This window comes from Sciurus vulgaris (assembly GCF_902686455.1).
Source record: "Sciurus vulgaris genome assembly, chromosome: 6".
NCBI lineage: Eukaryota > Metazoa > Chordata > Mammalia > Rodentia > Sciuridae > Sciurus > Sciurus vulgaris.
The window spans coordinates 142,278,368-142,302,089 of NC_136466.1; the positions used below are offsets into that span (position 1 = coordinate 142,278,368).

Sequence of the window (23,722 nt, forward strand, 5' to 3'; positions counted from 1 at the left end):
CTGTTCATGTCTAATCAACAAAACAGCCAAATTCAAGTATGATCTCACTTACCCAAAACATTCTATGAAATGAACACTAGAATGTATATTCCAATGAATTCAAGCTTTGCTGCATGTCATTTTTTATCAACCATTGATTATCAAGATTCTTAAAATTATTGTATTTTTATTTCCCACCAATGGTAAGCACATTTGTGAACCACTAATTAGGTGCCTTGTGATATCTCACTGTTTTATTGAATGAATACATGTACAAAAATATGATCATACAAGGTGAAGTATAATGAATATGACCAACCCTGAAACAATTGGAATCGTGTTGCTGGATTTGGATGTGAGATTTTTTTTTCTTGACACTTTGTCTCAAAAGTAGAACTTGGGGGGGGAAATGTTTAAAACTCCCAATGTGTCCAAAACTTCAAGGTACTTTCCAACTCATACAACACATTATAGGTTTAATTATCAAACTTCTCATTGAGCAAGTAAGCTCTTCCTCTCTTCACCCCATTATATTAGTTGGCTCAAGTTGGCAAAACAAGATGCCCCACTGGGTCTCTTAAACAATAGACACCAATTTTCCCACAGATTTGAAGACTAGAAGTGCAAGATCAAGGTGTCAACAGGATTGGTTTCTGGTGGGGCTTCCCTTCCTGGCTTGCAGATGGCTACCTTCTTGTTATATTGCATATACCCTTCCCTGTATGTGCCTTTTCAAAGCATAATCTCCAAATAGTCACAATTGAGGCTAGGGTCCATAACATCCACTCATAGCTGAATGTTGAATGAATGAGCTAAGATGCCATTTACCAAGTAAACACAATCGCAGCAGTGTGATGGGAGGCAATGGATAGGAATGTGTCGCTCTTATCACCTTTTATTTTCTACCCCTAGAAATTGCCAAATCTTTGGCTAAACGCATGTTTCACTTCAACACCTTTGGAGGGAACCCCATGGCCTGTGCCATCGGATCTGCTGTGCTTGAGGTTTGTTCCAGACTCACATCAACATCGTACATTTCACAAAATAACCATCTGAAAACCACTCATTGCATTAAGTAAAGAGCTAGTTAGTAAGTAACTCATCAACTTAGGTTAGGTTTCCAATTGTTATTCTGCCTTCCCCCTTTTTTAAGATTGACTTTGGGTGCTTAAAGTATTAGATAAGAAAATACCACATAATAAACCTCACATACATGGGAAATGTAAAAATTCACCTAGCCAGTAATAGTGCTAAATTTTTTTAATCTGGATAGTGTTTTAATGATAGTTACTAACTTTTATCCATCTTTTTAGCTTAATTTTAGTCTTGCGTTGTGTTTTTTTCTTCCTTTTGTTTCACTGTCATAAATGAAAGGCCTAAGGAAAAGCTAAGTTTATGTGATTACAACCAGGTAATTCAGGTACTATGAACAACTGTTCATCCCTATACCATTGATTTAAACTGGTATTAGCATATTTTTCTACTGAAAATGTCCTTTAAAAAAACTCTTATGAAAATACATAATAACATTTGCTTAAATAAATATAATAGATTTCTGGAAGAATGTCCAAGAGGTTCATAAATTTTTAGGAAAGGAAACTGACTGGGGTCAGGGGTCAACAGGAATCATTCTACCATCTACCCATTTGCACTCTACAGCTTCTGACCCATGGATATGATTTACCTATTCAAAAAGTTAAATTTAAAAGCACTTTGAAACAAAAATAGTTAAGACTGTTTTGCTAATTAAAGATTTATCTTCAAAGATGATTAAGTTATGAGACAACTGGGTAGAAGCGTGTCATTTATTTTATTTTATGTATAAGAGTAATTTTTTTTCAAGTGCTGTGTCATCTCAATTTAGAAGATAAAGATGATTTAAGTGAAGCAATAGTTCTTTAAAAACATCGATTGCCTGGAGTCATGCAATTACCAACAGCTAAATATAAATGTGGTATATTTCCTGTGTCTTCTCAAGGATCAGAGGTGTCTGCTGTGAGTGGAACTTAGTTGAAAATCCTTTTATATCTTCAGGTGCCCTGGCTTTGGGTGCTCAGCTAAAGAAGGCAGGATCCCAAGGTGGGACACCTGGGCTATGAGAACTTGCACCAGGCTGAGGATACAGGAAGAAGGTCACCAACTCCCAGTAGAGAAAGTACTTGTGAAACGTCTTTCCTCAGAACGTTTATCCTTTTCACCACTGCACCCTAGTTCTCAGCAAAGTCTAGAAATAATAAACTTCCAGATTATGGAATCTAGGTCACTGACATAGTGACACTTGCCAGAAAGCGGGGGTGCTTGGGGGGAAGCGTCCCCTTCACTGAGACTTTTTAATTGATTATTGCAGATCTTTTTGTGTTATCCAGGGTGTGTCCACATTGGACATTCTGGGTTAGGTTTGCCTGGTTACTATAAAGAGGGTCATGGACATTTATCTCTCTGTACTTCTCAACAGATCTTGGAATTTTTGCCACATAAGGTCACTTGGGGCTTTCTCTCAACAGGTGATTAAAGAAGAAAATCTGCAAGAAAACTGTCAAGAAGTTGGTACCTACATGTTACTGAAGCTTGCTAAGCTGCGGGATGAGTTTGACATTGTTGGAGATGTCCGAGGCAAGGGCCTCATGATAGGGATAGAAATGGTGCAGGATAAGGTAGGTTCTGATCTGTGCTTTTAGTAGCTCGGGGCCAATAGTAGGTAGAAAGCACCAGCTACAAACACACTTCATTCACTCTCTGGAGAAGGAGAGCATGACACAGACAGCCAGACTCAGTAAAGCCCTTCAGAGAAAGATAGGCAATGTTAAGAACAGAATGCTAGCAGATCATGCAGAATTCCAGAAAGGTGAAGGACAGCATTTGGAAAAGGTCTTGCCAAACCAGGCAAAAAGCACTGGCAATGACTGAATATCTAGAATTATGGGGAGGGGAAGAAATTATTTTGACAGCCATCGCACCACGCATTATTCCTCCTGAGATTACTGTTTCTCTTTCTCACTCACCACCATCTTCCACTACCCCTCCTCAATACCACAAAATCATCCTTCTTCACAGTTTTTCTCAAATCCTTGGCTGCTTGTTTCCACTGCTGCCAACCCCTAGGAACGCCATAAGGAAATCATGATTTTTCTCCCTAAACAAGGCTGGGAGGCTGTATGGATAGAGAAGAAGGGGAATCTTGATGGGGCAAGAACAATCTCACAGCCCTAACTTTCGTCCACAAGATGGAGAGTGGACAACTGATTTCTTGCTATTTGGTCTTAACCATACCATTCTACTTTAGAAGCACTGAGGCTCAGTTCTTGTAATACTCAGGTCACACCATGGACATAAGACTCTCCCATTAATAGTTCAAAGCTGGGATAGTTAAATAAGAGGCGAAAGCAAAGGGAAAACAACAAGAAAACAAAGTAATGAGGCAGAGCCCTCCTGTTCATGAGGCACATCGTACTTGTCTTCAGCTCACGACCCCAGTATCAGGTTATTTTAATTTGAGTCCACCCTAGTCCCCATGAATTCCCTGAAAGATAGCTAAATTCCTCAAGGCTAGACTCCAGAGAAGTAAACCCAACAAAAGAAGAGTGTCACTATGACAAATCCAATTTCTGTGTGCTCAAAGTCATATGAGCAAAGATGTTCATGAGAACTTTTTCACAGTAAAGGGTCAGAGTGCTCTCAAATGACCATAGATACAGAACAAGATGTATTGTGGCACATGCCTAATACCATTGCATAGATACATATTTGATATAGAAATATGTTCAAAATCTTTTGTGAGAAAAATGAAACAGTTATTAAACAGTGTCTTTAGAATGACCTCTCTTTCTCTTCCCTCTGCCATGGGTCAGTTTTAAGCATGGGCTCCACCCAGATTGAAATCCCAGCTCCTCCATTCCCTAGTTCTATTCCCTGTCCTCTCAGTGCCATTCACTACCCTACACCCAAATGTCACCTCTCCTCTCTGCCTCTGCTGTGGAAGTCCTACTCTTCGTCAAGGTCCAGTTTCACATCATCTTTCCTCCCTAATGTTTTCTTTTGCTTCTCCCCCATATATTGGTTTCACATTTCAGAGGATTCCTCAAGGACTCACTGACAAAGGATCTCCTTTGGAAAGATCTTCTGTACTATCTAGGACAGCTCTAACAAAGTTCCATAAACTGGGTGTCTTACAGACAACAAAAATTCATTTGTCACAGTTCTGAAGACCAAAATGTCCCAGATGAGTGTGCCAGCAGATCAATGTTGCATGATGGCTCACTTCTGGGTTCATATAATGGCTCACCTTCTTTCTGTACCCTCCCATGGCAGAAGAGGCAAGGGAACTCTCTTGGCCTTTCACAAAGGAACTAATTTCATTCACCCTCATGACGTAATCACCTCCTGAAGGCCCACCTGCTGATACTATCACACTGGGAATTAAGTTTCAACATATGACCTGGGGACTTGAGGGAAAGAAACATTCAATCCATGGCATCCATCATGTATAAACTTAGTTTTTATTGTACAAATACCTTATTTTCTTAAACAAGTTTGAGGCCAGGAAACATAACAAATGGTGGGTGCTTTGTGTTCGTGGATTGATCTTGGGCTCCTACAATGCTTCAGACCACATTTGTATAATTATAAAAGCCCAGAGCTCTGCTATTGTGCTAGCCAGCATAACCCAGGATGATACTCCCATCTCCCACACACGTGGTTGAAATGTAAATTGGGGCAGCTCTTTGGACAGCAAAATGTGTCTGCAACTATCAAAATTTTAAATGTTTAGAGCATTTTGACCTTGCAATTCTACTTCCAGAAATGTATCCTAAAAATACAAAAGTATATTTAAAAGATGTATTTGAACAGGGATGTTTGCAGCATTATTTATAATCATGAAAAATTGGAAACAACTGAAGTGCCCAATAGTAAGAGATTGAACAAATTACTGGCAAACAATGAAATACTAGGTAAGTTTTAAGACTATGTTTAAATATACTCACATAGAAAGATGTTCAAAATATTTTGTAATTATTAAAAGAAAATTGCATAACACTTTTTTCAGTCCTGGGGATTGAACCCAAGAGTGCTCTTCCACTGAGTGACATCCCCAGACCTTCTTTTATTTATTATTTTGAGAGGGTCTCACTAAGTTGTCCAGGCTGGTCTCAAATTTGCAATCCTCTTGCCTCAATCTACTGAGTCACTGGGATTACAGGCATGTCCCACCATGCCTGACTGCAGAACATTACTATGACTTATTTTTAAATATGCATATAAATGTATTTTTGTGCAAAGAAAAAGTGCCAGGATCACATCAAATTATCAATAGGATATGTCCTTAGGCATAGAATAGAAGGACAGGAAATTTTTCTGATTTGCTTTCTGTATTTTTATACCATTTCAATTTTTTTCAATAAATCATAATTATTTTTCTAATTGTTTCAGCATAGATTTGTCAAAAAAATAAAAAGTTAAAACCCAAAGAGATATATCTGATGTCTGAAACCACATTATACATTCATCAAGAAGCTGAATTACTTATGTGCCCATTTTATAATCAAGCAGTTGGGACATAGGCATGAACAGGAAGGCCTGAGCATGCTGCCTGTGACTTGCCTGGTTGGAGTTCTGGCCCTGCCTGTCTCTGTGGAATGCAGACAAGATATTCAATGAGTCACAACTGTTGAGGTAGGGTGGGGTAAGATGGAAAGGAAACAAGGAGGTGCTGGCCCATACTAATGTTGGGGTGAGGCCAGACCAACTCCATCTTTACAGATCTGTAAATTTGAGCAAGGCCTCCACCAACCCAAACCTTTCCAGTAATGCTGGCCCCTCTGATTTCTGGTCCTTCAAATCGCATTTAATTTCTCTCCAATTCCCATAGTTTAAGCCTGAATTACCTCAATCTTCCTTCTCCAATAGGTAAGAACCTCAGGAGCAAGCAAAAATGCATGGTGAAATTTGGGGTTTGAAGAGAAGATCTTAGTCTTTTCTCCAATCCCAGATTCTCCATTACCAATGATCTGAAAGTTGGAAAGGTATTTTCCTTTTCATAAAGCTTTAAGACAAATTTTAAAATAGGCAAACAAAAGGGGCCCTGGAAAGTCAGACCATTGCTAATAAGATACAGACACCATACAAGGAATAGAGAATTTTTGGAAAGAGTTGGATTAAGAGGTAGTGGGTTAGCAGATGAATGGATTAAAAAATTATATATATATATATATATATATATATATATATATATATAAAATGAAATATTACTCAACTCAAAGAAGAATGAAATTATGGCGTTTGCTTGTAAATGGATGGAGCTGGAGAATATCATGCTAAGTGAAATAAGCCAATCCCAAAAAACAAAAGGCTGAATGTTTTCTCTGATATGTGGATGCTAATTCACAATAAGGGGGTGGGTGCTAGGGAAGAATAGAGTTACTTTAGATTAGATAGAGGGAATTAAAGGGAAGGGAGGGGGTATGGGAATAGGAAGGGCAGTAGAATGAATCAGACATTATTACCCCATGCACATATATAACTATACAATTGGTGGGATTTTACATCATGTATAACCAAAAGAATGAGAAATTGTACTCCATTACATATGATGTATCAAAGTGCATTTACTGTCATGTATAACTAATTAAAACAAATTTTAAAATTTTTAAAATAAAGAGGCAGTGGGCAGAAGAGAATAGACACCAAAGCACATAGGAGGGCAGACAGGAAGTGCTGAAGAGAATAACAAAACAGCATACTGGAGGAACCTCCCTGTACCTGCAGGGGCTGACTCAGGGGCAAGGATCATGTTTTATGTACCTAAAATCAGAGAGCCAAAGCAGCGATGGAGGAGGCCTGGAGCAGCTCCCTGCCCAGCCATCTTGTTATATACAAATCTGAAACCCTGCCCAGACATTCTAATTTGACCTAAGGTGAATGCCAAATATCTGTAGTGTGAAAGGCTTTCAGGTAATATACACAAAATCAGACTTGGAAAGAAACATAGTTAGAGGAAGATATTTATGATCAGAGATGAAGAAGGCAGGAGTCACAGAGAAACAATGCAAGCTGCGGCCCGATGTCACCAAAGGAAACTGACATGTTGAATCCGCAGGGAGGGGAGCAACAACATCCATTGCCTAGAGATCTGACACGGCCTCTGGGGTTCTGAAGTGCTTTCCTTTCCTGCCCCTGGAAGATGAAGTCTTGGGGGAGAAAGAGCAAATTTCACAAGGGAGAATGATGTGGTCAAAACAGCCCCCCACCCCAGCTTCCTGGCCATCAGGGCCCAGGGAACGATTGGTCTGCTGGTGCTCTTGTGCAACTGCTGAGCCACTGCCTGGATTTTTGAAATGAGCTCTTTCCAGTGGCAGAACACAGTGAAGAGTTGAGAAGGATTTCAACATAAGTAAAACAGACTTTAAATTCAGTTATTAAGGAACCAAACTCCCAATGTAGCCATTAGCAGAGCCAAGATTCACTGGCTATCTGCATAGAACTTAGTTTTGTTCTTGGGAATTTGGGATGAAGTGGAATAAAGACAAATATTTTTTAATAACACTCTCCAAAAATCTGCTTCAGCAATTAACAGCTTTATTTAATTACAGGAACATTCGTCGCTTTAGTTTTGTTTTGTTTGTTTTGTTCTCTCCCTCTTGGGAAATTGTTCCCCTAACCATGCAAACACCAAATAGGAAACATTTTTAAAATGTATTCACAGGCGAGCCGCCAGCCTCTTCCTCCTGAAGAAGTAAGTCAAATCCATGAGGACTGCAAAAACATGGGTCTCATACTGGGCAGAGGAGGCATTTTTTCTCAGGTAAGAGAAAGACTGGTGTTTAAAAGTCCTTTCCGTGATGTGCCAATGCGGGTGGCTTTTATTCCCGACTGTGCTAGGGTGCCTGTGCTCTAGGGAGACTGCTCAGGCGTTCTCAAAAGGGCCAAAAGGGACAGTGAGACCTCCTTGTGCCACTAGGGGGCGCTATAGTGAAATGATTTGGTTGTCGCAGTTCTGAGGGGAGAAGACACAGGCGAGCCTAAGACGGACAGCCAGACCAGACGATTTACAGTATAGAGAATAATAGAAACGGAACATTCATGCAATAAACAACTTGTCTCGCTTATGAATTCATTTTAACTCCTGTTAAAGCAATCCTAGCCACCCTTAACTCAGTCCTGAGTTCTGACTGTATGAACTTGCTTATCAAGTGAGTGGCCATTGTGGCAGTCCTGGCTGATTGATCCCTGCAGAAGAGGTGGGGGACTTCCCAGGCATAGTCCCTAGTGCAGAACTCAGGATCGGGCACTTCCAGTGCCCTCAACCTCTGACTGGGAAATTCAGAGATGTAGCTCTCTCCCTGCTCCCTTCCCGGAAAAGCCAAATCCCAGCTTCACAGTCAGGACCTGTTCCCGACAACCCTGTACTTCTGAACTGGGGTGCTGTGCTGTGAGTAGCATGATCTGTCCCCACACCAGGGATGGCGGCCAGGGCAGAGATTTAAGAGTAAGAGTAACTTCAGTTCCCCTAATCTGCTCTTGGGCTTTGTCAACTTTCTTGCCTATATTTTTTAAATTATGACACATGATAATTATACTTATTTGGGGGGTACCATCCCATGTTTCAGTACATATATACATTGTGTAATGTCCAAACAAGGGTAAGCATACTTATCACCTCATTCATCACTTCTTTATGGTGAAAACATTCATAAATCATTTCTTGCAGCTTTTTAAAATATACAATGCATTATTATCTATAGTTGACCAGTTGTGCGATAGCACACCAGAACTTCTTGCTCCTATCTAACTGTAGCTTAGTATCTCTGACAATTTCAACATTTCTCAATCCTGACAGTTTCTGGGGTTTATTCCTGCCTCCTTCCATTTCCATGGATACTGAAACATCCACTTCTTGCCTCATACTTCCCAGAGAAAATTCAAGCTATCAGGCAAGGCCACCAAATAAACCGTAAATATTTTTTCTGTATAAATCAGATAGCATAACTCATTTACTAAAATCCTAAGCTATGCAAGTTCTAAAGACATGAAACAATTGTTCACTACTTAGCTATTCCTTCATTATTGGCCAACATTTATTTTAAGTGCTAAGCAGCAGGTGATATGCCGAAAACTGAAGATACAATGATAAATAAAGCGTGGTGTGGTCCCTCCTTCATGAAGTTTATAGGAGAGAAAGACATATAAACAGAAAATTACAGTGCAATGTGGTGAACTCAACCTCAAATATAAAAAGAGGTGTTCATAGGAGGAGAGAGAATGGATACTAGGCCAGTCTTTTGGGCTAGCAGACTGTTAACTAATGACCAAGGGCTGTTTTCAACACTTTGCATGTACTGACTCATGTCATACCCTCAACAAGCCTAGGAAATAATACCACTATTAACTTTATTGTACAGATAAAGAAAAAGAGGCAGGGAGAGGTTAATTGCCCAAGTCACATAGTAAGTGGCAGAATGAAGATTCAGACCCAGGCAGTCTGATTTAGGAATAAACCTAAGGTGGAAAACTGGAAACAGGGAGTCTGGAGTGGAAAGGGTGTGACTTAGGATGCTGTTTGAACTTGAACAGTGATTGAAAGGACAGAGGAGACATTCCAAGGATAATTTTGGAAGTCTGACTTGGTGAAGGCAGACACGAATGAATTCATCCTTGAATATGCTCCTTTTGCAGTGTTTGTGAGCATCTGGCTATAGCCAAGCCTGCAGCTCAGAGGAAGGGCTAAGATGAAGCGCACAGCTGAGGGTGGCAGCGTGTAAGTGGTGAGAGGGGGACAGATGTCGCACAGGAGGCCAGTGTCTAGGTGAGAGGCACAGTGAGGTAAGGTAACACCACCACTTAACAGGCAAAAAGGAAGTTGGAGCCAGAAATGGGCAGACAGGTATGAAGAGGGTTAGAAGAGAGTGGAGTCATGGAAGAAAGAGAGTGGAAAGGTTCAGGAAGAAGGAAGGTCCAAAGCATCAAATGCAGGAAAGGCCAGGAAGGATAAGGGTGAGAAATGCCCAGCGAATTCTCCAGTTGATCCAGTTCAGTGATGTCAGAAAGTTACAGGGATAGAAACTATAACATTGTGGACTGGGATGTGGATGGGGAAGGGTGAAGCGAAAACTAGTGACCAACAGGCATCAACCTGTCTTTCTAAGGTTTGAATAAAAGCAGGTGGAGAACACCTGTATGGTAGCTAGAGGGGACCAGGGGGGTCACCACAAGTGGTTATTTGTTGTGGTTTGAATTTGGCTTATGAGAGCTTTAAGCCTGCTAGTTTTAGAGACTGGGGGTAGCTAAAGAGAAGTTGGAAAGAAGATGCAAGAGAACAAAGAGGTGTTTTCTGAAGTGAAAGTATGGGTGCATCCAAGGTCAAGGGCACAGGCAGATGATTTGGAGTCAAATGGTAAGGACATCTCATTCTCTGAGCCTTTGGGAAAGAATATAGATGGATGTCAGAGCAGACGGGTTTATATGAAGGTCTTGCCTGACAGCTTCACTTTTCTCCAAGAATTATGAGGCATGATTGGCTATGAAAAACAATGAGAAGCACAGGAATTGAGAAAGAAAACTAAGGATACTGAAGGTTTCAAATGAGAAGGGAAACTGGCAGAGATCAATAAAAATCTCAGAGACCAGGAGACATTGGAGACCCTGGATATCTAGTGGTATCAGTCAAGCCTGCTCTGTGATTTTCTTAACACTTCTCAGCCATGTGAGTTGGAGGAAAGCAGTTCAATTACAGTTTTAATCAGACTGAGACTTGGCCACACGTGTATAGCAGCAAAAAGGTAGAAATGCAAACAAAATTAAAAGGTCAGGTGAGAGCATAGTTCAGTCAACTACACAATCAAAACAGGGTAGGAATGGAAGGAAGATATCTGAGTGGGGTGAAATACCTGAAGGTAATGAAAGGATGAGGAGACTGGGGTTTGTGATGAAAAGGGTAGGTGTAATGGGAATCAAAAATTGGGTTATTCTGGTGAAAAGAAAGTTCGTGACATTGGTTTTGGGTGTGAATGGATGCAGAAAAGTGGAGATGAAAGTTCTGAGAGTTTGGTCCCTCAGAAAATGAACTTGGTTTATACACAAAGGAATTAAAATCAGCAATATTACAGTAATGCAGCCACATCAATGTTTATAGCAGCTCAACTCACAAGAGCTGAACTATGGAACCAACCTAGGTGCCCTTCAGCAGATGAATGGATAAAAAAAAAAATGTTAAAGAAGAATGAAATGATGGCATTTGCCTGTAAATGGATGGAGTTGGAGAATATCATGCTAAACAAAATAAGCCAATCCCATAAAAACAGAAGTCGAATGTTTTCTCTGATATGGGGTTACTAATTCACAATAAGTGGGGGGGTACTAGGGAAGAGTAGAGGTAGAGGGGAGTGAAGGGAAGGGAAGGGGTACGGGGGAAGGAAGGATAATAGAATGAATTAAGCATTATTACCCCATGTACATATATAATTATATGACTGGTGGGATTCTACATCATGTACACCCAGAAGAATGAGAAATTATACTCTTCTGTATATGATGTGTCAAGATGAATTCTACTGTCATGAATAACTAATTAGAGCAAATAAAAAAAGAAAAAATGAAGCTAGTCAGTTGGGTTCTACACACAGACAGGGAGGTCACCTTGGTGATGGTAGTAATTGAGTGTAGAGAGGCCACTCAAGGTGATAGAAGGACCAGGAGTTGAACTGATGACAAAAAGGAAAAGGCTTGGAGACGGCTCCTAGAAGGAGAAGGAGATAGGAGAGAAATGTAAGAAACAGCATAAAAACAGGTTTGGGATTCTTAGTGCAGGGCTGTTCCTCAAAGCCATCTCTATTCTCTGATTATCTGTTTTCCTGTCTTCCCAGACCTTTCGCATTGCGCCCCCAATGCGCATCACTAAACCAGAAGTCGACTTTGCAGTGGAAGTATTTCATTCTGCCTTAATCCAACACATGGAGAGAAGAGCAAAGAAAAACTTTTAGAAATTAGAAAACTCAAGCCTCAGGAACTTCCCACTTCTGTGCAAGGGTGACTTTGAGGAATTTCCAAACCACTGGTGTAAGGAGTGAAGCGGCAGCTCTCCACAGTAGTTGTAAAAGACCTGGCTGACTGCCTCCCAGCCGTGTTTATCAACAGAGATCCCATTATATTGAGAATTCTATCCTCTGAGAAAAGGATCTCTATCTTAGAGAATCATTCCTAGATAGTCTAAGGTCATTTGATTCTCTTCTGCCTTCATTAGTTTCAGCCTGAATATGTGGTACTTTTTTGGTCAATGAATCCTGAAGGAAAATCTTTTGGTGGAGGTGCCTTCAGGAAAGGCTTCTCTACTCTTCAGCTCAGGAGGAGATGTCTCCTTATTGCACTGAAAACATCTTTTGTCGACACGGGATCCCTGGAACCATGTTATCCATCTTGGATCCAATAGGAAAGCCTGATTGCTGAGTTTGGAAGGGGAACGGAAGCTGAGTGCTTCCTGATGCTAATGAAGCACTGATAACCAATCCTGGAACCACCCTATCTCAGGTCTTCTTGATATATGAGAGAATAAATTCATAGTAGTGCATGAGTCCTTTTAAGTTTTCCATTACTATAGCTAAAAGCACACTAAGAAATGATGCAGAAAATTCCTTAGGGAGAAGGCTTCCTCCACCTTTAACTCCCTTAAAATATCAGAGCTTTCTTTTCTTCTCCATTCTCACTTCTATGATTCCAGTTGGGTCTAAACCTTCATTACTCTCATTGCAAAAGTCTCCAAGTCCAGAATTTCTCAAACTTTAATCGTCAGAATATGCATTCATGATTCCCTATGTGTGTGTGCTGCTTGTCTTAAAATTGACAATATTTTTCCTTCACTTTTTGTTTAGATACATTTACTAGTAAATATGATTAATGAGAAATCAATATTACTTGTCATAAGTATAAAGTAAACATAAAAACAGAGTAAACAAGCAACACAATCCAGTTCCTTCTAGTGAGACACAGATGTTTGCAAATGTTCTCAGCCTGAAGAGAATTTTGTTCAAAAGTGATGTTAGAGACTATTTGAGAGGTGTTAGAAACATATTGGCAAACTGAGACCTTCTCCTAAACACACAGAGAAGAGGGTCTGGAGAACTGAAAGGGAAATAACTTCCTCAGCATGTGATTGGATATTTATTTAAAGCTGTGTCCTGATTTGAAGCCACATCCTGTCTACCCTACTGAAATGTCTGTTCGACTAACACATCCTACATCTCACTACCAGATTTGTTTCCATCAAGCATCAACTTAAACATAGCATCCCCTTAACACAAAGCCTCCCAGTAGCTCTCTATTGTCCCCTGGATAAGGTGACAACTCTCTATATCCAAATGGAGCCAACACCTCAGGAACATTCAGTCTGAGCACTATGGAATGGTCATTGGATTAAGAGTCTAATGTCCCATACCTAGTTCTTAATTTGCCCTAAGTGACCTTGATCAAACCTTTAAATGTCTTCTTAACTTCGGTTTGTGCCCAAGTGTATCCACACTTGCCCTCCTTGTCTCCTGGAGCTGCGCTGGGAATCAAGTGAGCCATGGATGCAGTAGATCTTTACAAATTGATGAACCACATGAAAAAGAAATTCAAGCTACATTTCTTTTTTTTCTCTTCACTATAAAATTTTTCCCAAGAACAAGTTTTCAACACCATTTATGCTTATTCGCCTTCCGTCCAAGCCCCAACCACTAGGATCTCATTCCTGCCTCTCAGTCCTTGAAAACTACCTTCTCGGAAGGCAACCTGTGACTTCTTTATGCCCAAAACATGTTTCCTTTGAAAGATTTTTGTCTAAATGATGGCTCCTTCTTGAATAATACACTTCTCTGTTGTACTGTGGCCCTCCTATCTCAGATGGGTCTTTCCCAGCTCTTTCCTGGCAACTCCTCAGCTATGACAATCTGCCCTGGTCTGTCCTTTTTCCATGCTACACTTTCCTTATGAGCAGCTCATCCACTTCTGAAATTTCATCTGCTTTAATTATGCGGATGATTTTTCAAATATTTAACTTTGGTCCCAAACTTTTTTCTGAGTTCTAACCTCAAAACTATCATTCTTTGGACACTTGCATTTGGATGTCACAAGGACATTTCAAGTTTTATTTATTTGTGTCACTTACTTATTTTGGTGCTGGGGTTTGAACACATTGAGCTTGAGCTACATCCCACATCCCACATCTTTTTCTTTTTCCTTTTAGGCAGGATTTTGCTAATTTGCTCAGGTGGCCTTGAACTTAACAATGTTCCTGCTTCAGCCTCCTTAGCACTGAAATTATAGATTATGGGCACAGGAGCCACCACACCTGGCTCACACGGACATTTCAAATTCATCAGATTTAACCTAAGACCTACTAAATATCTCTCCTCTCATGGATACCTTCTTTATTAATGGTATGTTTTTATCTCAGACTCACATTTCAGATAATTTTTTTCTTCATTTAACTAAATTTTGTTAATACTTTCCTCAACATTGCCCACTTGTACCAAAACCGCCTCAATTCGGGCTATCTTTCCTAAGTTATTTAAACTGCCTCCTCACTGGTATCATTCCCAATCCATCCTCTACCATAATACCAAAGACACATACTTAAATCATAAATATCATCATGTGTCTTATCACTTGAAGTCTTTGGAAGTTCCCCACTGCTATGGAACAAAGTCCGGACTCCAATTATTGTGGCATTTCAGAGCCTTAATAATTTGCTTCCAAATCAACTTTTTGATCTGTTTCCACCTTTCTTTTCATATCATGCACCTTGTTTCTTTGCTCTTCTAGTGAACCTTTCATATTCAAGATAATGTTCCCAAGGGTGCCAGATATCCTCTCCTGGAAAGAGGGGCTAAGAGAGTTAGTCTTTCAGATAAATTCATATGACATATTCCCAGTTGGTCTTCCATTTCCAGGGGACACCTTAGTGTCAAAGTGTCTTTGCATGTTTTCTGTTACTCTAACAAAATACTGAAGACTAAATAATTTATACAGAATAAAGGGTGAGCCAGGTGCAGTGGTTCATAACTGTAATCCCAGTGACTAGGAGGCTGAGGCAGGGGGATCACAAATTCAAGGCCAGCCCTGCCTCAGAAACTCAGAAAGACCCTGTCTCAAAATAAAAAATAAACAGGGCTGGGGATGTAGCTCAGTGGCAGTGCCCCTGAGATCCATCCCCAGTACCAATAAATAAATACTTTTGACTCATAGATCTGGAGGCTGGAAAATCAAAATCAGGTGGTCACAATTCGTGAGGACCACATGCTCTTCAAATTCATGGCAGAAAGCTAAAGGGCAAGCCAGCACATGGGGAAGAAAGAGATAAAGGATGGACTTGCTTATAGCAACCTGTTCTCACAGTAATCCAGCCTGGCGAAAATGAGAACCCACTCACAAAAGAATGGCATTAGTCCATTAGAAAGGGCTCTGCCCAAACACCTTCCACTCGGCCCCACCTCCCAACATGGCAGCACTGAGAACCAAGCCTCCACGTGAGTTTTGGTGGAGACACAATGTGTTCAAAACATAGCAATAAAGTCAGGAGTGAAATCCCAAAGGGTAACCAAGACCCAGGTCTCATTTTGACTCTGTGAAGGGTGCTTGGCTCTCCACAAGCCCCTGTGGATCAGGATGAACCATAACTTCTTTTTGAAGTGCAGTGGGGAATTGAAGAGGAGCAAGCACCAGAGGCATAAGAGCAGGAAGGGCAAACGCTGGGGCATTGGAGCATGGACAGCGGTTCAGTTCTCTCAATGACTTATCAGCATGAGGGAGTCCTCCTCCTTTCCATTTGGAGTGTGGGTGGGAGCTTAGCACCACCATTTTTCCCCTTCCATTTTCTGCTCTACCCACAAGAGGTGGGACATGAGCCAGCTTACATAAGGCAAGGAGGCCACATTCTTGCCAAGCTCTTTTTTATTTCCTTTCTTGTTAAAATGGTCTAAAGTGAAGATAATGAACACTTAGCTCAAGTAAACTTTTTTCCACACAAGGAACATATTGTCAGTGAGTCACGTGATTAGAATGTAGCATTAAAAAGTTGGCGACCAGGGCTGGACTTGTAACTCAGTGGTGGAGCGCCTGCCTCACACATGTGAGGCCCTGGGTTCCATCCTTAGCACCACAAAAAATAAATAAATAAATAAATAAAATAAAGGTATTGTGTCCATCTACAAGTAAAAATATTTTTTAAGAAAATGTTAGCAACTATTTATAAAAACACTTGAAATGCCAATCCAATCAAGAGGGAGTAATTTTTTTAAAATCACATGAAACTTTGGTTATAGCATTAATAACAATACGATTATTATAAAATAATACCTATAAACAGGTAATACAATCATAAACTGCAATCCTATTTGTATTATAAAAACTCTATCTTGTAAATCAGTGTAATTTTTCACTAGATGCCCTTCAGCGTCCTAACAGATTGGCTCCAGGACCTTCTGCAGACACCAAAATTCAAATATTCTCCAGTCTCTTAAATAAAGTAGCATAGGACTTCCATATAGACTAGGCACATCCTCCTATATACTTTAAATTACCCCTAGATTACTTATACCTAATACAATGGAAATGCTAGTGTTGTTTAGGAATAATGACAAGAAAAATGTCTGTATGCGTTCAGTACAGATGCAATTTTTTTTCAAATGTTTTGATCCATACTTGATTGGATATATGGATGAGGAACCTATGGAGACATAGGGACCACTGTAACTCAACTCATTCTCAAAAGGTTTCTCCAAACTACGGGAGGATATAAGTCCTCTTCCACCTTTCAATCCCACTCAAATCTCCCTTTCCTGCAAGGAATACCAAAATAACAATAGAAAACATAACAACATTCATCCCTTTGTCATCAGAATATTAACAGCAGGGCTTCAGAATCAACATCTGGAAGTGCTGTTGAAAGGTTGCTGAGTCCTGCAGCAGAAGTTTGCTATTGGTTAATTAAAGCAGAAGGTTCACTTTCAACTGAGGCAGAGTCAGTAAAAATGGTACAGCTCTACCCCATTAAAAATGGTAATAGAATCTCAACAAAGGGTCCACTGAATTTAGGTGATTGAAGTTATGGAAACAAAACCTAGATTGTATCAATCTCTTTGGGTTTAGTAAAGATAAAGTAGATAAGCCTTGGTGGGGTTGGAGGCCAATGTAGAAAACATTTGGCAGATCTGAAGGTTTGGAGAGAGGAATGCAGGATGGAGAACAGCCATACAGAGTGTTATGGTTTAGATGTGGTGTCCGCACTGCAAGACGGTTTGGGGGAGAAATTATTGGATCATAGCCTTAACCTAATCAGTGAATTAATCCCAGATGGGATTAACTGAGTGGTAATTGGAGGCAGCTGGGGTGTGTCTGGAGGACGTGGTCCGTTGGGGGCGTGGCTTTGGGGTATATATTTTACATCTGGAGAGTTGAGGCCCAAGTAATGGAGCCTGCTGTCTATGGATTAAGACCTTTGAAACTGTGAGCCTCCAAATAAACTTTTCCTCCTCTAAAATCGTTCTGATCATATATCTTTTAGTCCCAGCAGCGCAAAAGCTGATTAAAACTCAGAGGTCTTCAGAACACGGCATAATCAAGAACAGAACAGAATGCAGGAGCGGGTGAGGACAGGTTAGGGAGGATCACTGCAGACAGAACTACTGAAAAAATGAAGCTTAATTAGATGGAACAACTTGACACGGATAGAGCGTGCACATTCTCTCCACGTGTTCTGTTCTAGGAAAGTGAACCTGGCTGAGCTGCAACTATCCCATAAAGGAAGAGGACGGTGTAACCCACAGAGCACTTGAGAGAATCTGAATAACAAACACATGGCAGTGCTTTCATAACCTTAACTCAATCTGTAAAACTCCCTGCCTCCCCCTGACCCGGTGCTAGAGTTGGAACTCTGCACCCAGTACATACTAGGCAAATACTCTGCCACCTACCTGGAATCCCTGCTTGTGACAGAACTTCCTTAACTGTCCTGGGCTGCTGCTTCTCATGTATACATCTTTTCTCCTTCACTGGACTCTGCTGGCAGGACAGTACTCCTCACAGGGCAAAAACTAGCTCCTAAAGGTGCTATGTGTCTTTTATCTATGGGTTTATGACATTTTAAGGCAGCAATCAGCCCATATGAAATAAAGGTTGAGCCACCTGACAAAGACTTTGTGTGAGTGTTTAGAAATATATATAGCATATGTTTAGAAATGTGTGTAACATGTCATTAGAAACATATAGAATAAACATATATAATAAATAAATATATTATCAGAAATATATTTAGGGCCAAGTCGTGGTGGTGAGAGCCTGTAATCCTAGTGACTCAGGAGACCAAGGAGCAGGAGATTCAGGGTTGCAGCCTGCGATTCCTGGCTTCGATCCCCAGTGAGAGAGTGTAAGTATTTAGACATATATTATTTGTATATTTAGAATTTTTGTAATTAAGTACAACATGTTATTTTAGAAGGAAAAGGAAGTCACTCTTAGATTAATTACAAGAAGAGCATAGTAAGCCAGAAAGAATCTAGAAACCTCCCAGAATCTCTTAGGCATTCTCTAAGGGGGTCTTGCACTCTACTTAGTTCCCCTACCTACATCCCTGCCCTCGCTCTTAGTAAGTGACTTTGCATTTAATTTATCAGAAAAACAAAGTATCCAGCAAAACTTCCATCACTCACCTTCCTAAAACCCTCTCCTACCTTCCTGCTCTCTGCCTCTTGCTTGCTCACCCATTCAGCCAGGGCCTGAATGACTTTTCTGTCTTTTATCTTCCAGGTTGGCCCGGCGCTGCAGAAGTCTCTGGGCCTGCAATAGTGCACCCGCACCCCCTCTAGCCTGCAACAAGGCTTTGTCAGCTAATGCTTCCTTCTTCCTTCACAGAGCATCTTCCCTCCGATGATCAGGCTACTGTTCTACATAAACCTTTGCTCTCCCCTGTATAGTCTCCAAGATCTGGCTGTGCCAGTTAGTTATTCTCTGCTGGATTTTCAACTTCTACATTCTTTTGGGTTCTTCCCTCTCAGCCTATAAGCATGCTTGTCTTTCAAGAAAAAAAAAAAAAAATCCTTCCTCCCAAAAAATGCCCTCTTCCTTAAAGTGCAGCTGCTGGGAAAAACGTAGGGGCTCTGCTCTGTTATTTCCTCTCACTCTCTCGGTACCCTGCAGGCTGGTCCATGAACCTATTCTTGCAAAAGTGACCAATCACCCCCCACTTGCTGAATTCAACAGAAAAGCTGCAGCCCACAGGCTGCTTAGCATCTGTATACACTCTTCCAGAAACTCTTCTCCTCTACTGCTTAAGAAATGACGTTCACCGTCTTCCATTCTCCTACCTCTCATGTCCTTTGCATTCTCCTGCACTGGTTTTTGTTCCATTCGCTTCCCAGTGCTGGCATACCACAGGGATATCGCCTTAACCTCTTTTGGTCCCTAACAGTTTATCTGGATAGTTTTGCTGATGCCGATGTCTCCAAGGCAACCTCCTCTTGCGCTTGGAGATTCACAGTCCACACCTGGTTGCCTGAACACCTCAGGCTGAGTACCTGCTGTATGTCCTCTTCCAGAGGGCACGGGCACTCCTGACCACAGGAGTGCTGATTGATCCTCGGCCTCCTTGCCTTAAGCTGTGTCGGTTTCTTCTTCCACTGCCACTTCTCCGTCCCACCCCTGCCTCAGATTCCAGCTGCTCTCCCAGCCATCCCTTCGTGGCCCCATTACCTGCTGGTCATGGCTTTCTTGCCTCTTCTAATCCGCCCCAGACCTGGCTGGCAGGACCTATGGAGAATCTCACTGCCAGCCCTTGCCAGGCTTTGGACCTTCTGTGTCACACTCATTGCTGTGTTCCCCGCTGGGTCACAGTGCCCAGAATAACAGTCAACACCTCACCCTCAGTCTTGCAAAAGCTGAGGATGTGGCTCTTCCTGTTACCTAACGCTTCTTCTGCTCCAGCAAAGAGCCCCAACTTGCAGGCCCTGTAGATTGTTACTTGAAGCAATTTTTTAAAAAGCAAGGAGGTAGGAGGTGAATGGAAATTATGCCAAAAATAAAGTATTTTTAGCATTCTGTTTTCTTCCTAAGATGGCACTAGGGATGAGGAATGGCAATTTAAGTGAACTTCAGCAGGAGTGTTGTTAAAAGTCACTGATCGGGCTGAGGTGGTCTCTAGCTAGTTCCATTCAGCACTTCCACCCACCAGGACCTGGTGAAGAAGGGGCCTGATCCATACTTCTCTGGTGTCCTGTGCCAGTCCTAGACAGAAGGGCCACTTTATTCTTGACAACACCCCAGGAGTCAAATCCTAGATCTGGGAGCCATCTCCAATAAACCCCCTTCTTTCTTTTTTGTAGCAATATCCCACGATTCATCTTATTTTTAGCAAGGAGCTCCCTCCCTGACTTCTACCTTTCCATCTCTTCTCACATTTCTCCCAGTGGAATCTTACACCCCAAATCAACTTGTCCCTGACTCCCCTGACACGCCCAAGAAGTACTCTGCTGAGATGCAGAGGTCTGGTAGAGAGAAGCAGGGTGTATTTTCATTCAATTCTTTCTGTATTAAAGTTTTAAAGATTCAGATTTTGCCACTTTTAAAAATATCCCTCAGAGATACAGAATTGTGCTGTCTAGGTGCACAATTTTAAAAGAACATATTTGTAAAAGAAAAACAAAATTGCAAGATTCACACTACTGATTTCAAAACTTACTATAGAGTTACAGCAGTCAAACTGGTGTGATACTAGCTTAAGCCCAGACATACAGTACCAAGAGAATAGGACAGACAGCCCAGAAATAAACCAGCACATATATGTTCAATTGATTTTTGACAAGAGCAAATACCATTCAATAGGGAAAGGACAGTCTTTTCAACAGTAATAGGAAAACTGAATAGCCACATGCAAAAAAAGAAAAAATGAAATTGGATCCTTCCCTTATAATACATATAAAAGTTAAACTCCAAACAAAAACTTAAACATAAGAAGTAAAACTATTAAACTCTAAGAAGAAAACACAAGTGAAAATCTTTTTAGGATTGGATTTAGTGAGTATTTCTTAGACAAGACTCCAAAAGCATAGTTAATAAAAATAAAAAGAGATAAAATGAGCTATTCAAAATTTAAAAATTTTAAGCATCAAAGAAATCTATCAAGAGAATGAAATAGAGCATGTAATGGTAGAAACTATTTGCAAATCATTTATCTAATAATATCCAAAATATATAAAGAATTCCTGTAACTCAATATTAACAACAACACTTTAAAAAATGGGCAGAGGACTTGTTAGTTCCTCAAAGAAGGTATACAAATAGCCAGTAATTATATGAAAAGATTTTCAACATCCATGGTCATTAGGGAAATGCAAATCAAAACCACAAAGAGATACCACTTTATGTTCATTCAGATGGGTATTAATGAAAAATAAAGAATGAAACAGCAAACACTGATAAAAAATGTGGAGAAATAGGAAAGCTTCCATGTTGCCTACAAGATGTAATATTTTCTGCTGTGGAAAAGGGGTAATTCCTCAAAGAGTTAAACCTAGTATTACTAGATGATCCAGCAATTCCACCACTGAATATAAGCCCAAAAGAATTGGAAGCAAGGACTCAATCAAGTATTTGTACTCTCAATCCATAGCAGCATTATTCAGTCACCAAAAGAAGGAAACAACTCAAATGTCCATCAATGGATGAATGGATAAACAAAAATGTGGTATGTATATACAGTAGAATATTATTCAGCCTCCAAAAAGAAGGAAATTCAATGCATACTATAACATAGAAAAGCCTCAAAACAAAATGCCAAGTGAGATAAACCAATCACAAAAGGACAAATATTGTGGTTCTACTTATGTAAGGTACTCAGGTATAGTCAAATTCATAGAGATAGAAAGCATAATAGAAATTTCTAGGGCCTATGGAGAAGAGGGAAGAGAATGTCATTGATGAATGGGTACAGGATTTCTGTTTGGGATGAGTTCTGAACATGAGTAGCGGTGATAATTGAGCAACATTGTAAATCTGCTAAATGACACTGAATTCTACATTTAAAAATGGATAAAATGATAAATTTTGCAATGGTTTCTTAAATTTTTAAAAAATTTTACAAAGAATATATTTGTGAATGGAGAAAATTTTCAACGAGAACAAAGGGAATGATTAATACAGAGACTTAAGTTGTGTGAATGAATAGAATGGTAGAGAGATTTGGTTGCTTTTGTAGATAGGTTCTACTTCATATCTAGATAAGAAAAAATTGTTCACAGTGGCAGGGGGAACACATTCCTCTTCTTCATGTATGAGTTCCTGATAGCTTCTTGGAACATAGAAAGGTACCAACAAATATGTAAACAAAGATGCCTGGTTCGCGATCACTGCTCACTAAGCACCTCACCAAAGAAGGTGGAAGATAAAGGATCTTTTCCCTAAAGGGAGTTCTCTCATCTGTAAAATGAGCAGCTTGAACTAGATAGATAGACAAAGCTCCAGTTTCTACTGTCTGAAATGTTAAAGCAGTAAAAGAGTCAAGTAAGCGATTTCCTTAAGGGTCTTGAGTGCTGTGACTTCAGGTCTTGCCAGACTGGCGTAGCACCAAGGTACAAATGGCTGTCTGGACGCCTCAGTGCTGCTAACGACATGGGAAATTTGAAAGCGAGGCTCACAGATCTGGGAGTGGGGAAGGTTTTCTCCCCTCAATGTTTTAGGTGTCTCTTGAAGCACCAAAGCACCAGGTGTAGGCTGAACTTCAACCAATAATATACAGTCTGATCACGGTGTCTGCTTCCCACAAGCCAGTCTGCTCTTAGATTACTTTGTTTTTCATTCTGTGATGAAGTTGCTCATGGCTCAAAAGGTAAATGCCAGGCAGTAATAGTAAATGATTAAGGTGACAGGAAAATTTTGCTTAAGAAGGTTACTCTGTATTTTTAAATGAAGCTTGAGATTTTAATGCTTCGTCAAAAGTTTAAAAAAAATCAAGTTATGCAATTCCAAAACAGACTGATTTAAAAATGCACAGTGATATTTTAGGAGCACCCCCAAAAGGTTGACAAAATCATAGGCATTACCTCATTTCCCCCTGAGGTATTATTGTTTATGCTGATAGGAAGACAAAGATTTAAAAAAGAGAATTAAACCAGAGGTTAATTAAATTTTAAAGGAGATTAGACTTGGGTCTAACAATCTAAAGTTTCTATTTGAAAATGGCTAATGGAGTCAAACAGAAAATGACCTTCACTAAGTATTGCTAACTTGCCGCTACCCTCCAGTGCAGAGTGATTTCAGGGCAGGTTCTCCAGCACTGATTCTGGGGTGTCTGACTCTAAGTTACTGTGTCTGGGAAGAGTGTGGCATGAGCAGCAGAGTGACGCTATGGTAGGGAAATGACCATCCAAGCCACTCAGAGAGGGGGCGCCCAAGGCCCCAAGAAGAGGGTGTGTGTGTTGGGGGTGGGGGCGTTGTCCTCCCTTTTCTACTTTGTTTGTTGGTCAGTTGGTTGGTTTTTTGCTTTTCTTAAAACTAAGGTATGATTTACATACAGTAAATCTGACTGTTTTAGTGACCAGTTGTTCAAGTTTCAACAAATGCATGATGTGGAATAGTTGCATATTCCACAAATGCTCATAGACTCATTTGTAATGACCCTTTCTTCCTCCCCCATCCCTGGCAATCACTCATGCATTGTCTTTTGCAGCAGCTTCACCTTGTCCAGATTTCCTGATCTCTCCACTCTCAGCAATCCTCATCAACCCCATTC

At 40.5% G+C, this 23,722-nt stretch overlaps 2 protein-coding genes across 3 annotated transcripts in view; one reads left to right on the forward strand and one right to left on the reverse strand.

Moving 5' to 3' along the window:
- The window catches only part of AGXT2 (alanine--glyoxylate aminotransferase 2), a 36,232-nt gene extending 23,694 nt beyond the window's left edge, over positions 1-12,538 (forward strand). For both annotated transcript variants that reach the window (XM_079145755.1, XM_079145756.1), the window contains exons 11-14: positions 892-983; positions 2,484-2,633; positions 7,679-7,777; positions 11,835-12,538. In XM_079145755.1, the coding sequence (XP_079001881.1) occupies positions 892-983; positions 2,484-2,633; positions 7,679-7,777; positions 11,835-11,951 (458 nt within the window). In that variant the 3' untranslated portion in view covers positions 11,952-12,538. The remainder of the gene's footprint in view (positions 1-891; positions 984-2,483; positions 2,634-7,678; positions 7,778-11,834) is intronic.
- Positions 1-23,722, reverse strand: part of LOC306664719 (centriole, cilia and spindle-associated protein-like) — a 65,901-nt gene that overhangs the window by 23,657 nt on the left and 18,522 nt on the right. The window lies entirely within an intron of this gene.